Below are 17,220 nucleotides of genomic sequence, written 5' to 3'. Positions count from 1 at the left end.
TAGTCCTCCCATTCTAAACTTAGAATGGGAGGACTACTTAGTATACTACTCAATACACTGCAGAAGCCGCTTTAAGCGCTGACACCGAGGGAATGATGGGGAAGGTAAGTATAAAACTTACATCCTGAGCTCAGCAGGTCAGCTAATTTGGGGACATAAGCTAAGCTTATAGGGCTAAAAGTAGCTAATAGATTCCTTTTAAGCAGACGTTTAAAAAAAAATGGTTTTTACATTATGTTGTTTGTCGGTTTCTTAGGTGATGGATCGTGGAAACGTCAATAAATTGTTTTCAACTATTAGATCCCTGGATAATGTTTTGGAGGAATCAAATTCTATGCTGAATTTGTTTTTGAGTACGATTCCGTCTGCCAAACAAGTTAACGAATCGCAAACAAAACAGGTATTTATAAGTGATATTCAGAATTATAACCATAGTTAAGAACATCATTAGCTAAGTACTTCCTAGCAATCTAGTGGTGGAGAGAGGGAAACCTGGATCAGACATGTGGGAAGCGTAAATATTCAAACCTGGGGTAAGGGGTGTAGGGCACAATTGTGTGGTGGTAGCAGATATTATTCCCATGTCAGCCCCTGCTCCTACCCTGCTGCTCATCTTCAACTGGCTGCCGCATCCAGGCACCAAAAGGATTGTCTGTTTTTCGTAAATTACGACCACCTCCGAAATTTTGGATATAGTAGAAAGTAGGCGGAGGTGAGCTGGGCAGGGTCAGGTGGGGGAAATGCTCGAGATAGGTGATCTACGTTTTATAGTTTTTAAACAGAATTTTATAGATTAGTGTTGTAGAATGCGTTGGTGGAGGCACTTAAATGAAAAAAATATCATCATATCCCACTCAAGAGCCGTGCAAAGAAAACATGGTTGCTGGAAGAATGATGCAAACAGTTCATGTTCAAAAACTACAATAGAGTTTTATGTTCATTGTACCTGCATCAGTGTCCTTTTCACATTCAAAAAACAAACACAAAGGTATGGAAAATGACGTCTGTAGCACGCCATACTGCGCAGCATCACAATATACAGAATGGACTTTGTCAAAACTCACAAAACATAATTTCAAAGATGTTGGTGCATTGAATAATTTGCACTCTACTCCTCTTCAGTGACGTCATTCAATGACTGGCTGTGATTGGTTAATCAAGCGCCGGCTCTGAGTGGCTGATGCGGCGCTCGATGAACCAATCAGAACAATTGCTTGCTGGAGGCGGGGTATTCAAGCCCCGCTACTGGGAAGAAATGCTCTGTCAGCATTCAGGAGAACACGGAAACCTGCAGCAGTGCCGGAGACCAGCGCGAGGGACCCGAACACTGTCTACTTGGTGAGTATTATAAGACTCCCCCTCCCCCCAAAAATAAGACATTCTGCCTCTTTTGGGGCAAAATTAATCTAAGACAGTGTCTTATTTTTGGGGAAACACTGTAGTACTAGTTAAAAAATTTCCATGTGGGGCATTGATGTCTAAATTTTGCATGCATTCCTCTGTATTGCTGTACCACAGATAAAAAAGAAAGGCAAATATTAAGGGCTCGTTTACAGTAGCATTATTCTCAGTTATGCATTTCCATTTCTCATCTGCGCTACTTGTTCCGATTAAAAAATGGAAATGAAATGGAACGGAATTAAAAGGAAATAAACGAAAATATTTCAGTTTTTACTGAAACCCACTAAAATCATGCGGAACAAGATGGAACTGTTTAAGTCTGTTTCTATTTCCTTTTTGCCTGCTCCTCAAATGGAACGGAGAAATGAAAATGTTCAACTTAAAAGAAATGCAACATAGTAAGATAGTATGTTAAGCTGAAAAAAGGCATTTGTTCATCCCCGTTAGTCCATTCCCCCAACCCCGCAATGTTAATCCAGAGGAAGCCCCCCCCCCCCCCCAAAACCCAAAGAGGTAGAAGCCAATTTTCCCAATTTAAAGGGAAGAAAAATCCTTCCTGATTCCAAGTCTGGCAATCAGAATATTCCCGGATCACCAACCCTTTGAAGTTATTAATAAATATAACATATAATATTGTATCGTTCAAGAAACTCTTTTATTGAATTCGCCATCACCACATCCTCAGGCAGAGAGTTCCATGGTCTCACTGCTCTTAGGGTAGAGAACCCCCTTTTTTGCCAATCTAGGAGAGATCTCTGTATTGTCCCTTGATATATTTATACATGGTTATTAGATTGCCCCTCAATATGCAAAATATTCCGTGTGTCATCTGACCAGTGACTTGTAAAGAGCAAGAACAATGTTCTCATCATGCACCCCTAGACCTCTTTTAATGCGGCCATGATCCTATTTACCTTGCTAGCAGCTGCCTGACACTGGTTGCTCCAGTAAAACTTACAGTTAACTAAAATCTCCAAGTCCTTTTCCCTGTCCGTTTTGCCCAGTGGTTTCCCATTTAAGGCCTCTTTTACACGAGCATTGCGATTTTTCGCCGGGTGCATCATGGCTGAAAATCGCATGAACGGGAGAGAGCCATGACCGGGTTGTAGTTAAATCTTGTGTTTTCTCGCCCATTCACACGACCGGGTGCAGTGTATATACGCCGCAGACCGGAATTTCTTCGGCCAGGAGAAATGCTCAGCATGGCTTCCATTATTTAAATAGAGCTAGCTGACATGGTTTAGTAGTGCTAGCGGCTGCTAAACTCCCTTACCTGCCCTTTTATTATGGCTCTTATGATCTCCCGCAGGAGTCTATAGGAGCCGCCAGTATATTCCAGCCAAAAGATAGGGCAAGACCTATCTTTGGCGGTCGTGTTGAAATTCGGCCGCCGGATTTGTCAGTGTATGTTCTATCTTTTCCAGACGGACGATTTTACGCGGCTGAACATTGCCCATGAAATCCATGAATTCCAATGCTTCAGATGCTGGTCGATTTCCGGTCGGCGTTTTATCGCAGCTAAATAGTCGCGATAAAGTGCTTGTGTGTATAAGGCCTCAGTATGTAATGGGACATGTATTTTCCCTGCCCTTGTGCAGAACTTCACATTTATCAGCATTCTCAGAAAATGGCACAAAACTGAATTAAGCATCTAAAAAGCAAAAGAGAAAAGGGTTCCGTGTTTCATCAGATACTGTATTATGGTGATAGTCTCTCTTAACCCCTTAGTGACCACCCTATAGTGTTTTTACGTCCTGCAGCTGCAGGACGTATATGGAGGGAGGTAGCGCCGCTATCTCCCTCCATACAGCGCGGGCGTCAGCTGTTTATTACAGCTGACACCCGCGGGCAATAGCCGCACTCGGCCGTTCGGGGCTATTAACCCTTTAAATCCTGCTGTCAATTCTGACAGCGGCATTTAAATCCCCCGAGCGCTGTTTGGGAGTCCCGCACGGCCCCCCCGCGGTGAGATATGGGGGAGCCGTGCAGGTGTCATGGCAGCCGGGGACCTAATGAATGGCCCCAGGGCTGCCTTAGCAGACTGCCTATCAAGCTATCCACACAGGGTGGCTTGATAGACTGCCTGTAAAAAACCAGTATGACGTAATGCTATAGCATTACGTTATACTGCAGGAGCGATCAAAGCATCGCATGTTAAAGTCCCCCAGGGGGACTTCAAAGTAAAGTGAAAAAAAAATCAATAAAGTTTTTTTAAATTGTAAAAAAAAAAAAAGTAATAAAAGTTTAAATCACCCCCCTTTTGCCATATCAATTACTAAAAAATCTAAATCATAAAATAAAAATATGTATTTGGTATCGCCGCGTCCGTAAAAGTCCGATCTATCAAAGTAGTGCATTATTTTTCCTGCACGGTGAACATCGTCCGAAAAAAAAAATAAAGAATGCCAGAAATACACTTTTTTAGTTACCCTGTCTTCCAGAAAAAATGCAATAAAAAGCGATCAAAAAGTTGTATGTATTCCAAATTGATACCATCGGAAACTACAGGACATCCCGCAAAAATTGAGCCCTTGCACAACTACGTCGACAGAAAAATAAAAAAGTTATTGCGCGCACAAAATGACCGCAGAAAATAATTGAAAAAAATTAAATATCTTTAAAAAAAAATACAAGTACTACAGCAAAAAAAAAAACTATATAAGTTTGGTATCGTAGTAATCATACTGACCCATACAATAAAAATATCAGGTCATTTTTGTTGCAGTTTGTGCGCCATAGAAACAGGACGCACCGAAAGATGGTGGAATGTCGTTTTTTTTCCATTTCTCTCCGCTAAGAATTTTTAAAAAGTTTTTCAGTACATTATATGGTACAATAAATAGTGCCATTGAAAAATACAACTCGTTCCGCAAAAAACAAGCCCTCATACAGCGATGTCGATGGATAAATAAAGGAGCTACGATTTTTTAAAAGGGAGTAGGAAAAAACAAAAATGGAAAAAAGCCTGGTCACTAAGGGGTTAAATTATCTAGTATGTCATGTATTTGTGTTGCATCGTTGTTGATATATGATTTCTATAACAGGAACAGGTAATGAAAGATGAGATCTGCACCCTGAAAAACACAATAAAACAGCAAGAAATACTTCTACAGAAAGCATCAGATCGTGTGAAACACACAAATCTTGCAAGAGAAGGCATGGAAAAGCATATCATAAAGCAACGTATGTGGTATCTGTATATCTGTTTGCAACACAATGAAACATAAAAATCTATACACCTGATTACAGGGTGAGACAAATGTTTGGACACACCTGTTTAACTGGTGTAATAATGAGAAAATTGATTTCCAATGTATGAAAGTATTAATTGGGAGGGAAGCCACATTTTTTGGTAGAGAAGATGTTTTCGGCAGCCATTTTGAACTTTACCATATTGAATTTAACTCAGGTTTTTCAAATGGGAAGGGGGTGATATATAAGTATTCGCTAAAATTTACTCAGAAGCAAACTGAAAGTGTCAGTTTTGTCATAGGTTTATTTGTTTAGGTGTTAAGTGAAGGCAACTTTTCACAAAATGCTTTACGTGGCATGTTCAATGTGTCCACTGTTCTTCCCGATTCACATGGTAAACATTTAATCCAGTCTTCGTAAACATGCTTAAAAACTGCAGATGATATTTCTTTACAGCCCTGTTGGATTCCATTTGAGGTGGACCATATTGCTGATTTTTTTCAACATACAAGGGGACTTTAAATGGCCCCAGAGACAAAAGTTCAGCAACCTTGGTGGCCATCCTACCGGACCTCTACGTCCAATCAAGTGCCCAGGGAATTGCACATCCAGTCAGTTGCATACAGCACAGTAACGTACGGAGTATGTCATCCTGTTGAAACTAAAGTGGGAACTCGCTGTCCTCGTTAAGCACAGATGGTACCCTGTAACATTTGGGATTACTTGTCGACGTTAAGTGATCCATCAGTAAAAAAGGCCCTGAATGTCAGGCACAAATAACCAACGTATAATAGAGCAAAGCAGACACTTCAAGAGTTTTCTTAGTAAATTCTAGCCAAAATTGATATACCCCATAACCCCCTTCCCAGTTGAAAAAACTAAGTTGAATTAAAAGTGGCAAAAGTCAAAATGGCTGCTAAAAACATCTCTTTGACCAAAAAATGCAATATCCATTAATACTGCATTAAAATTAATACTTTCACACATTGGAGGTAAATTTTCTCAATATTACACCAGTTAAATGGGTGTGTACAGACTTCTGCCTCACCCGGTATTTTGCTTTTAATAACACTTGAATACTATCAACTTAACAGGCTGGTCACTTTTAGTCTAAGTTCGAACAATTATGGGTGATATCCTGCTCAGCGCCCAGCCCCTGCAGCCAGTGGCCGCTCAATTTTGCCAATAATGTTGTCACAATCATGCTGCCATTGGTAGTCACAGCTGGGCTGAGTTTAAGCTGCAAGTGTTTTTGACTGTGTGGTAGCACAGCCTTGGAGGTATGTTCATACGGTAGAATTAACCGTGGAATTCTGTCTCTAAAAAACATGGCAAAATCCGAGTCTTTCTGCTATGGTTTTTGCTAAGGTTCCGCACACGGATTTAGCTCTGCGGGATTCTGATGCAAAAAATCTAGTTTCTGCAGCAAGAAGTCGTGTCAGAAACGCATTGGAATTCCACACATGGATTTTGCCAATTGATAGAGCCTAATTTACAGAAAAAGCAGCAGCAGAAAGTCGTGGATTTTGCCGCATTTTTTAGAGATGGAATTCATGTGGAAAATTCTGCCTTCTGAACGCACCATGAGGGTACTTCACACGTAGCGGAAAATCAGCATCAAAACCACAATGAAAAGAGCGTCCAAAAGAGGCACAATTGGTGCAGATTTTAACACAGTTCTTAATGCAAATACGCAAAACATTTCACACTTTCCATTGAAAGGGTGAAATCTGCGGCAGATCCGCGTAAAAGAAGAGATGAAAATCTGCACCAATGGTTTGGATTTTGACATGTATTTTTAATGCAGTTTAATGCAAATTTTCGTGCAGATTTTCTGCTGCAAATCTGCTGCAGAATGTCCACAGCCCCCCAAGTGACATCTCCAGGCTCTCGGCTATGTTTGGTTGCCAGGAGCAGGAAGATTTTAAATTTCCCCGCCAATCCTTGGCTTTTGCGCGTGCGCACGCCATTTTGCAGACAGGCACACGTGCAGAAGCGGGTATAAGTTCTATGTATAAATCCGGGGGCCTTAGGTACATAATTTAATATCCCCTCATGGATATGATCCGTGAGGGGAGATGAAACAAACTTTTTCTTACATGATCAACATTATCCATTGGATAACAGTGTTCACGTGACTGGGGACCGCATACCGCAGCCCCCAGTGACATCTCCCTGCTCTCGGCTATCTTTGTGAGCCGGGAGCAGGGAGATTCTAAATTTCCCTGCCTCTTCGGCCTTCTGCAAATGCGCCAAACATTTTACTTCTGGCGTGCATGCGCAGAAGACGGTGTCAGGTCCTTGCAGGAGGACGGAAGTGAGTAGTTTCAGCTAACCTCACGGATCTGATCGGTGAGGGGAGATGAAACTTTGACTTTGTTTAACTTTTTTTTACTTTTATGCAATCACCGTTATCCATTGGATAACTTGGGGTTGCACACCGTGACCCCTGATGATAGCTTTAGCCAGGGAGCTGTCACACTCGCATACCCCACTCCTTTAGTCTACAGGTTGAGCATGTTTTTACGGCCATGTAAAATAAAGCCCAGACACACAAGACGTCAAAACACATATGAGTGGTCACTAAGGGCTTAATACACATTTAATACAAGTTATGTTTTAATTTCCTATTCTCAGTAAATTATCACAGCCCATAGGAAGATTTGTCAATACATATTTTTAGTGATTCCCTACTTCCCTTCATGGCAATGGTATTCCCTAATGGATGGGGCAATCGATGTGCTGGTAACACAAGGCAGGTCCATGAAGTCCCCACCTTGTAGTTCGTAGGACTTTAAGAATTTACTCCTAATGTCTTGGTGCCACATACCAAAGGGCAACTTCATAGGTGTTTTGGAGTGCATGCCTCAACAGTTCAGAGCTGTTTGATGTCTTGGCAGAGTGAGGGAGACCTAAACAATATTAAGGAGGTATTTTAATGGTCTGTGTATGTATTATATATAATGTTCATCAAAAGGTACACTGAAATTGATACCCCGCTTAAAGCGACCGTCTGTTTTCAGGATAACATTTTGTCCTTGGACCACAGGGGGCAGTTATATTACTGCTGTTGGTCTTCCGTGCTGATGGCCCTTTAATCTGCCCATTTCGGGTCCCATTTTTAGTGATCCAAGATGGCAGACACAAGCTTCAGACTATCTAATCCCCACAGTGTATTGGTACTATTAGATTACCAATTCTCTTTACCTGCTTTCCGATTGGTCAGCATTATTCACATAATCCCCACTGGCCAATCAGAGAGCAGTGCACAGTGTGCATTAGGCAGCTAGAAAATTGCAGTGGCCATCTTGGACAGCTAAAAACAGGATCCTGAACCAGTGGATTGGAAGGACATCGGCAGAGAAGAAGAAGAAACAGAATTCTGTCCTGAAACCAGAGGGTTACTTCAAAAGTGGTAGAAGATGCTGTAAACAATAGGACCTGTGTTGTGTTTTTGTATGCTGTACAGTATATATCCAGTGCAGTCCCCGTAACTGTAAATTTAAACCGATATATTGAGAATGTAGATTTTTAACATTTAAATTAAACATAAATTTATGGGTTTTTTTGCAGTTACGTCTACCTGTAGTGTGTTGAAGAAAGCAAGATTAAATCTACTGGTAAGTGATTGCTAGTAATTAGTAAAACATAAAGCATAATACATGTTTAATTGATGATAGACTGAAGAGAATTTATACCTTAAAGTATAATTGTTAGAATGAAAATAAAAAACAGGAATGAATAGTAAAAAGATAAAAGGCCATTAAATAAATGATATAAAACATTCAAAATATATTTTTTGAAACAATATTTTTTTATTGAATTTTCAACAAATTTTTGTACAGAAGACAAATAAGAATTTTGATGTACGCATATGAAAAAATAAAGTTTCAATTTGCATTATTTAAATTGGAACAATTTCACAACTGTTTTAATGTGAAGATATATAAAATCTATCATAACTTGATCTGGTCAGATCATGAATACAAATAATACTTATGTAATCATCTCAGTAGGTCAAGGATGGACTCATTGACATTCAATGTAATGTACATTAAACATGTGCAAATCGAACATGAATGATTAAGCTCCATTACTGTGTTAAAAACAGTACACGTATTTATAAAAAGTGGTGGTTTTGCCAAAAGACAATCAACCGTAATTCAATTCTGAATTGCTAAAAAAGGGTTAGAAAACAACAGCTAGGAATCAATTGAGTTCTTATTGGCATCTCTTCCAGTTTTTGCCAGCAGTAGTTCTTATTATGAACTAGATAGAGAAGTATGGCAATATTTGATCAGGGGCGGAGCATGTAACTCCCCCATGGACAGGTGGTTGTTAGTATCTGTACAGGGATGAAGGACCTGTGATGATGTCATTCTCATGTGATCAGGGGTGGAACATGTAACTTACTCACTCACAGACAGGTGCTCATTAGTATCTGCACAGGGATGAAGAACCTGTGATGACATCACCATCATGTGCTCAGGGGCGGAGCATGTAACACGCACGTACCGGCCGGTGGTCGTTAGCATTTTGATTTCCAAAAGCTCTAGTAGAAAAAAATATCTTCCATGTATTTCTACCACTGTCACAAACACTAATTTTTTATTTCCAACTTTAGGTCAAACGCAGCAACAATGTATTACGACCATCTTTTCAGCTGACCTGAAACAGTTGAAGGATGAAGATAATCAAGACAATATTTGGATGAGTTTTATTATATTTGAAATTGTAAAATAAGTTATGAAGAGTTGTTACAATTATTTTTCTGTTATACACTGAACTTCAGAATTATAAAAAAAATAAAAATATGTTCAAATAAGTTGTCTTGTCTGTTTGTGATTTTATAGATATGGTTAGCTTTATCACTTAATTTAACCCCTTAGTGATGGAGCCAAGTTATGAAACTGACACATATCACATTAACATAGAATAACTCTGTAAAGGTTTTGCATATCCCAGTAATTCTATCATTGTTTTTTTTCTCACATATTGTACTTAAAGGGGTTGTCTCACGAAAGCAAGTGGGTCTATGCACTTCTGTATGGCCATATTAATGCACTTTGTAATATACATCGTGCATTAAATATGAGCCATACAGAAGTTATTCACTTACCTGCTCCGTTGCTAGCGTCCCCGTTGCCATGGTTCCGTCTAACTTCGGTGTCTTCTTGCTTTTTTAGACGCGCTTGCGCAGATGGATCTTCTCCCTTCGGCTGGTCTTGGAAGCATCGGCGTTTTGGCTCCGCCCCCCTTGTACGCGTCATCGCGTAGCTCCGCCCCCGTCACCTGCCGATTCCAGCCAATCAGGAGGCTGGAACCGGCACGTGACGGGGGCGGAGCTACGCGATGACGCGTACAAGGGGGCGGAGCCAAAACGCCGATGCTTCCAAGACCAGCCGAAGGGAGAAGATCCATCTGCGCAAGCGCGTCTAAAAAAGCATGAAGACGCCGAAGTTAGACGGAACCATGGCAACGGGGACGCTAGCAACGGAGCAGGTAAGTGAATAACTTCTGTATGGCTCATATTTAATGCACGATGTATATTACAAAGTGCATTAATATGGCCATACAGAAGTGTATAGACCCACTTGCTTTCGTGAGACAACCCCTTTAATTTAAGTGGTAAAAATAGACCCATAGAAAATGTGTAGATTTATTAAAAGCGCCAGAATTGTGGAATTTTTTTTTTACATTTTCATTTTTTCATATTTTCAACTGCAATATGTCAAATATGGGAAGCCATACTGTACATATTTTTGCTGAGATATATTTTCATCTGTTTCATTTATTCTGGAAACACATGTGAAAAACCTTTTAGGCTTTTTTTTGAGCAATTTAAGAGATGTACAAATTGAACATTAACTGTTAAAATTTTGGGAAATATTTTGTTTCCTACACCAAGCCAAGATTGCAAAGGCTCATAGTTGTCAGAATAATAGATATCCCCACAAAAGACCCAATATAAACAATACACTCCTTAATGTATCATTGAGGGATGTCATGATTATTTTGATCCCACAGTTTTTTTTTCAGGAGTTAATACAATTCAGAAAAAAATGTTATATATTTGCAAATCTGGCATTTTAAAGACAGATTTTTTTTTTAGACATTGCACGTGAAATTGAGGCTATGCACCCCAAAATGGATACCCCTGTTTTTCCTCTGTTCAGAAAAAAACCCGTTGTGTACTGGATAGTATTTTCTCCAGCAGGTTTCAGGGTATTCTGTAGCTTCCTAATTGTGTAGTATGCATGCGCATGCGACCAAGTTAGACACAAGCTATAAGTCTCAAGTCTAAACTGGATCTGGGTGTACAATGCTCAGACCCTCACTTTATTGAAACACATACCTGCCCTCTATGGGCGTATAACACATTACATCAGTAACATATAGAATTCCCCCCGCCCCCTCCCCACCTCTATCTCAAGTCCAGTGTATGAGCCAGTCTTTGCCCCCCTCAACATCTGATTAGGCAAAAGTAGTTTCTTTGTCTCAGAAGTTGAGAGTGGGGGAGGGCTGGGAAGATGCCCAACGTGGATACAAGTAATACAGTATAGGAATGTGACTTTAACTCTTAGAGGCTGCAGAGGAGCTTTATATTAGGCTAACTTTATAGAACACACATCTTTCACCATGCCATTGTCCAGCAATTACCATAATGAAATTATGCGGTCATTAGCCTCTACAGCATTAAATCACTACAGCTGCTTAATACATCTCCTTTATACAAATCAATAGACATTTTACGCTAACTAATCATAATGTCTACTACAATTGTGGCCCTAATCTTATGTCTGGATGCATAACAAGGCCCAAAAGGAATAGAGCACCTAGTGGCGTTCAGAACTGAAATTTTACTTGAAGGGATTTCACACTTGTCAACCCGCAAGCTGCCAAAATGATGGAAAACCCTCACAAATTACCCTATTTGGAAAACTAGACCCCTTAATGAATTCATCTAGGGGGGGAATTAAGCATTTTGAGGATACAGCTTTTTGCCTAAATTAATGTTAAACAGGTGAAAAAAATATATAATTTCTTATTTTTTTTTACAAATATGTAAATTTCAAGACTTTTGTGTATAAAGCAGGGAAAACGGAGCGGATGCAGCTTAAATTATATTCCATTGGTTCTTCTGTGTTCAGCAATACCCCCATTGTAGCTGGAGGGAACACCCTTTGACTTTCACGGCACAATGGAAAAAATTTCAGGCACCTTTGTACACTTAACGTACCTCTCAGTTTTGGGGTGAACATAAACTGGTGAACAGGGAAAAGAGTCTTGAGACTCAACCAAGGATGACTGATTGCGTTTCCCAACAATGGGTGCTCGGCAGTCATCTTTTTGTGGAACAACATGAAAAGCAGGGCCGGACCTGCAATGCTTATTAAAATGTCAAACCATTTATCAAGCTCTACATCCTACATCTAGGGAAGGGGTAGAGATCCCCTATCCCCATCAACATTCAATTAAGTTTAAGATGTGTCTAACAGATTCCCTGCCCCCAACCCGAAAGTTTCTAGGGCGGGGGGGGGGGGGGAGGGTAGCTGCAGAGAACGGCGCTAAGAGAGGGAGACCAGAACAAAATATAAGAAAAACAGAAGGTGTCCCCATGCAACTATAATATACTAATCTAGATATATTGAAACTACTTTATGTCCGAGCTCATGTGGGCATATGGCCCCACCTACATAAGCAAGATTCTAATAAAGCGTTAGTGTCAAGGTTGTCCATATTCTTTAGCCATCTAAGTGTATTCTCTCGTATGGTCAATTCTCACGTGTCTCTACCTCATCTGGACCTGGCTGGGGTAGAAGCTGGTCTAGGTGGTCTTCTAGTCGGGCCTGTCGTGGTCCAGGTTCGTCTGGGGCGCTGCGGCAGACCCCATCGAGGGAGGCGTATCCGTAATTGGAATACAGGCTGCCTCCGCAGCTTGGTAGGCTTTTTGCAAGGTTCTTGTTGGGTACGATCTCCCTTGATGTTGAAATAGAAGAACAAAAGGGAAGCCCCACTTGTATTTTATGTTAAGATTTGGTCTCGTATTTTACTATAATGCAACTTCAAAAGTACATCTCGGGGTAGTTCCGAATTAGGAGGGCGCGTCAAGGCCAGGTGGATTCTGTCCATCCTTAGTTGCTGTGGATTTATGTTAGGCAAAAGAGCGAAGAAGAGAGAGGTGGCTGTCTCTGTCAAGACTGTTATCGACTCGGGAAGTCCTCGGATCCGAATATTTGCCTGCCTGGACCTGTTTTCCAGGTCTTTGCATTTGGACTCCAGGAGGTTTAGTCTGGATTCAAGATCTTCAAGGCGCTGTTTGTTGTCTTCCAGGGTATCCACAATGTCCTCTGTTATTCACTCCAATTTGTCTGTTCTTTGACTAAGATCTCTCATTTGGTCAGTAAAATCCTTTACTGCTGAGGATAATTCCGTTTTGAAGATAGACTTCATTTGGGTCAACAGCGCTGTCTGAGGTCCCGTGAGTGCAAGGGCCTCGGTGTTTTGGTTTTCTTGCGACATTGCTGTATCGATTAGCTGTTCAGAGGTGGCCGGGCTTGGAGGCGCTGACCCTGAATATAAATCGGCTTAAGTTTGAGACGCAAATAATTCTGGAAGGGTGCCCCGAGGTGTAGGCTGCGAGTCCCGAGACGTCTTTCATTTAGTTTTGGTCATATTAAATATGGCGTGAGCTCCGTTATTCTGAATGTAAAGCTTTTCTTATGGTGAGCATAGGTCCAGCCCTGTTATGGTCTAGGAGGACATCAAAGCATCTCTCTCAGACCACCCGTGTGTCACACATTGGCTGTAGAGGGCAGGCATAGCCTAGGGCATTTAGTAGGTGGTAACTGCAATTTGTAGTACTAGGTACCCCATCTTAAGATAGCTGAATGTAGTTGTAGCTTTTGAAGGTCTATGAGTTAGCTTCAGCGTTATATCTTGTAAGTCTCTGTAGCGGTGATGCCACGTATATTGCAGTGTAAGTGTTCGCTTTTTTATTTATTGCCGCTCTTGAGATTATGTTAGATTGTAGAGACTTATCTTTCCCTCTCCTCCTTTTGAGTCTGCAGTGTTGTAATCATAGAGATAGCCACTCTGGGTGTTAGAGAGTCTCTCCTGCTGTCCTCCCGCACTTAGGTGGTCCCCCTTGCTAACAGGCGTATTGTTGGGTGCTTGCCAGCAGCACCTCAGATTCTCCTCTAAGTGCCTGGACCTCTCTGCAGCACAGAACCAGAAATCCACAGGCCTCCCGGGGCAAAAACGTCCAGGGGTACCTTAATAGGTCACCCAACCCCTCTCCTCACCTTCTGTAGATGACCCTTGTTGTCCTGCGCTCAGTGGATGTCAGTGGCAGCAGGAGGGGGGGGGGGGCGCAACGCCCGCACTGCTTATTCCCGCTCCTCCACTTTCTGCAACTAGAGAGGGGGGGCCAGTGATAGCGCTGGGTTCCCTCGTGTCTCCGGTGATGGGTCCAACTGTCCCTCTGCCTCCAGCCACCCGTCGGCCGTCCCCTCGGCTTGCGCCGGCCCGTGGCGTCCGGAAATTAAGGCCGGGGATGTGGCTGCTGAAGTAGGCCCTGATCCGCGGCTTTCTCGGAGAGGGCTGCAAGAGGTATCCTCCTGTTCCTTTGAGCTGGGGAATGCAGCGGTGCGGAACTGCGGGTTACCGGTGGAGTAGGAGAGGCCCAAAACTCCTCTTTCCTCGGCTTCTCTGGAGAGCCCAGCAGTCTGCGTCCTCCTTCCTGCTCGGCTAGCTCTGCCCCCCCCATCGCTCTGCTTTTAATTACTGGCCCACAGGCCCCTGTGTTTGTGGCATGAAGGGATATGAATAGTGGGACACTGTTATACCAGTAGTAGCTGTCTGTATATACTGTACATAGTACTCCTTGTGCAGGAAAGGCACCGTTAGCTCCCAAACTATTTTTCCATTGATGCCAATATTGTCTGGGCAATGTGGGGGATTAAGGTGGTAGTCCCTGCCTTTGTATAAAGCATTTGGATGGTATTCACCGTTTAACCCCACCCATCAGGATTTGGTCTTTGCTGCATGGCACCCTCAGAAATAGTCTTAATGTTGTGGCAATTGGTGCAAACTGGTCATAGTAACTGTATCACGTTATTGAAGGAGCAGGTACAGACTTTGTAATAGAACATGGCTGAGGTCAAGACAGGTGGATTTTTTAATAACAATTAAACAGGTCAAGGGTTTGGGAAGGCAGCAGACACAGCGGAGTCCAAAAACAAGCTACGGTCAGAAGAACAGAAGACAGAGAAGTTGGGTAGAACAAGCATTGCTCAAGCTAGGAATCAGTCAGAACAGATTCACATCTTTGCATACCAAACTGGACTCATTCCTCAGACACCTGCTAGCAGGGAAGGGTGCTTAAAATAGATAGATTCTAGTTTGGATTGTCTGGGGATGGAAAACTTTTCAGGCCAGCTGTGCATGCACACCCAATCCTATGAGGACCAGGAAACTGACAGGAGATGTGGTGTCTGCCTCAGAGAACATGAAAAACATGGCGCTGGCCATGACTAACAGCAGGAGAAGGTGGAGGATGCCATTGGTTATGATCATGGCTATAATGGTACCCCCCTTCACGACCCCTCCTCTATGGTCTGGATTACAAAAGAAAGTGTCTAAGAAGGGACAGGGCATTGATATTCTCTGCAGGTTCCGAGCATTTATATTTGACTCCATAACCCTTCAAGTCCACCAAATAGAATAATTTCCCACTAATTCTCTTTGCATCCAAGATTACTTTCACTTCAAATTCCTCTTCAGGAACTGCAAACATAGGAGCCAGAAACTGAGGAATGGTTAAGGATTAATGGTTTCAGGGCGGAAACATGCAAGGACATAGGAATATGCCAGGAGGGTGTTAGGCAAAACTTGTAGGTTATTGGATTTAGGCACTTCAGATCTTGAAATGGACCCATATATTCCTGGGATATAAACCCTGTATTAGCTACGGCTCCCCAAGTACAATATAATCATATAGGTAGTGACGTCATTTATCAGAAATATGGTGCCTTCTTCGAAACTCAACCCCTCAGACGTAATGAATGTACGATTGGCTGGCATAGTGACAAGTTCTTGAAATAAGCCATATCAGCTGAGGAGTATCACAAATGCAGATATCTGAGCGCAAATTTGAAGGAGAGTACTTTTAGTCGAATACTTCTGGATGACAGCCACACATGGATTGCAGAAGAGAAGCAAGGAGGAGACTTCCATTTCCTGTCAGAATTTCTGGGTCAGGTATGACTTCCTGACCTTCTGACAATTTTAAGGAAACCTAGATATGTGATATTGGCTGCTACTACCTCTGATGCTGTAACCATGGGTAACAGAACTCAAGAATGACGGTTGTAGACAATAAAGAAGGGTGAGGCTCCTGTGGCATCTTCATCCTGTAAACATCCTATAGCCATGGTGGTGAACCTATGACACACATGCTATAGGGGGCACGCAGAGCCTTCTCTGCTGGCATGCTCGCCGACAGCTGTTCACCATGATAGTGATTATTGGCTGGGCTGCCATGGCTGGTAATCACTCTGTGGCGCTGCTATGGGTGCACATACTGATGGCAGTGTGTGCACCTGTCATCTTCCTCCTCTGACCTCTCCTCCTTAGTTCCACAGGAGGAGAGGTAAGGGGAGCAGAAGGCCAGGAAAGGAGTCACTATTACTACTGGGACCGATATAAGGGACACTATGACTACTGGGGCCACTGTAGGGGGTCACTATTACTACTGGGGCTGATATAAGGCTCACTATTATTACTGAGGCCACTGTGGGGGGTCACTATTACTACTATTGACGATATAGGGGACATTAATACTACTGGGGTTGATATAGGGGGCACTATTACTGCTGAGGCCACTCTTGCTACCTCAAGTTAATTTGGGGTATGTTTACACGTAGCGAAGTGCTGCGGAATGTCCATAATGGAAATTTCCGTGGCAAAGTACCCAGCATTTCTGCATTTAAAAAACAGTCAAAATTTGCACTGTTAGAAGCCAGAAGCCGGGGAGCGCTGACGGTGGGAAGCATAACCCAAGTCAGCTTGAGGTACGCTGGCACATGCAGAGTTGCTTCAGTAGTAACAGTGTCCCTTATATCGGCCCCAGTAGTAATACTGTCCCCCACAGTGGCTTCTGTAGTAATAGTTAGCTCCCTATATCGGCCCTAGTAGTAATAGTGACCGCCACAGTTGCCCCAGTAATACAAGTATCCCTTAAGTCGGCCCCAGTAGTGATATTGACCCCCCACAATGGCTTTAGTAGTAGTAATGTCCCCTATATCGGCCCTAGTAGTAGCAGTTACCCCCACAGTGGCCTCAGTAGTAATAGTGACCCCCACAGTCGCCTCAGTAGTAATACTATTACTACTGGGACTGATATAGAGAACACTATTACTAATAGTGCCCCCTATATTGGCCCCAGTAATAACAGTGATCCCATAGTAGCTCCAATAGTATTAGAGCCTCCCTGAAACCCATATACTTACCTCCTCCTGGTCTTTGGAGCGCTGCTGCTCCTCTTCTGGGCACTGCAGAACTAAGAAGGAGAGGTCAGGGGGGGATTATCCTGGGTGCACACACTTCCGTCAGTGTGTGCATTCC

General features: G+C 42.5%; 1 protein-coding gene across 3 annotated transcripts in view; it reads left to right on the top strand.

Annotated features, from left to right (window-relative positions):
* The window catches only part of PDE4DIP (phosphodiesterase 4D interacting protein), a 144,765-nt gene extending 135,347 nt beyond the window's left edge, over positions 1–9,418 (top strand). For all 3 annotated transcript variants that reach the window (XM_066597053.1, XM_066597052.1, XM_066597051.1), the window contains 4 exons: positions 257–400; positions 4,446–4,584; positions 8,167–8,213; positions 9,218–9,418. In XM_066597053.1, coding sequence (XP_066453150.1) covers positions 257–400; positions 4,446–4,584; positions 8,167–8,213; positions 9,218–9,265 — 378 coding nt within the window. In that variant the 3' untranslated portion in view covers positions 9,266–9,418. The remainder of the gene's footprint in view (positions 1–256; positions 401–4,445; positions 4,585–8,166; positions 8,214–9,217) is intronic.
* Positions 9,419–17,220: the final 7,802 nt, after the last annotated feature.

Source organism: Eleutherodactylus coqui, chromosome 3 (genome assembly GCF_035609145.1).
Source record: "Eleutherodactylus coqui strain aEleCoq1 chromosome 3, aEleCoq1.hap1, whole genome shotgun sequence".
Lineage (NCBI taxonomy): Eukaryota > Metazoa > Chordata > Amphibia > Anura > Eleutherodactylidae > Eleutherodactylus > Eleutherodactylus coqui.
The sequence above is the reverse complement of the archived record's forward strand: the minus strand, read 5'-3'. Positions and strand labels throughout refer to the sequence as shown.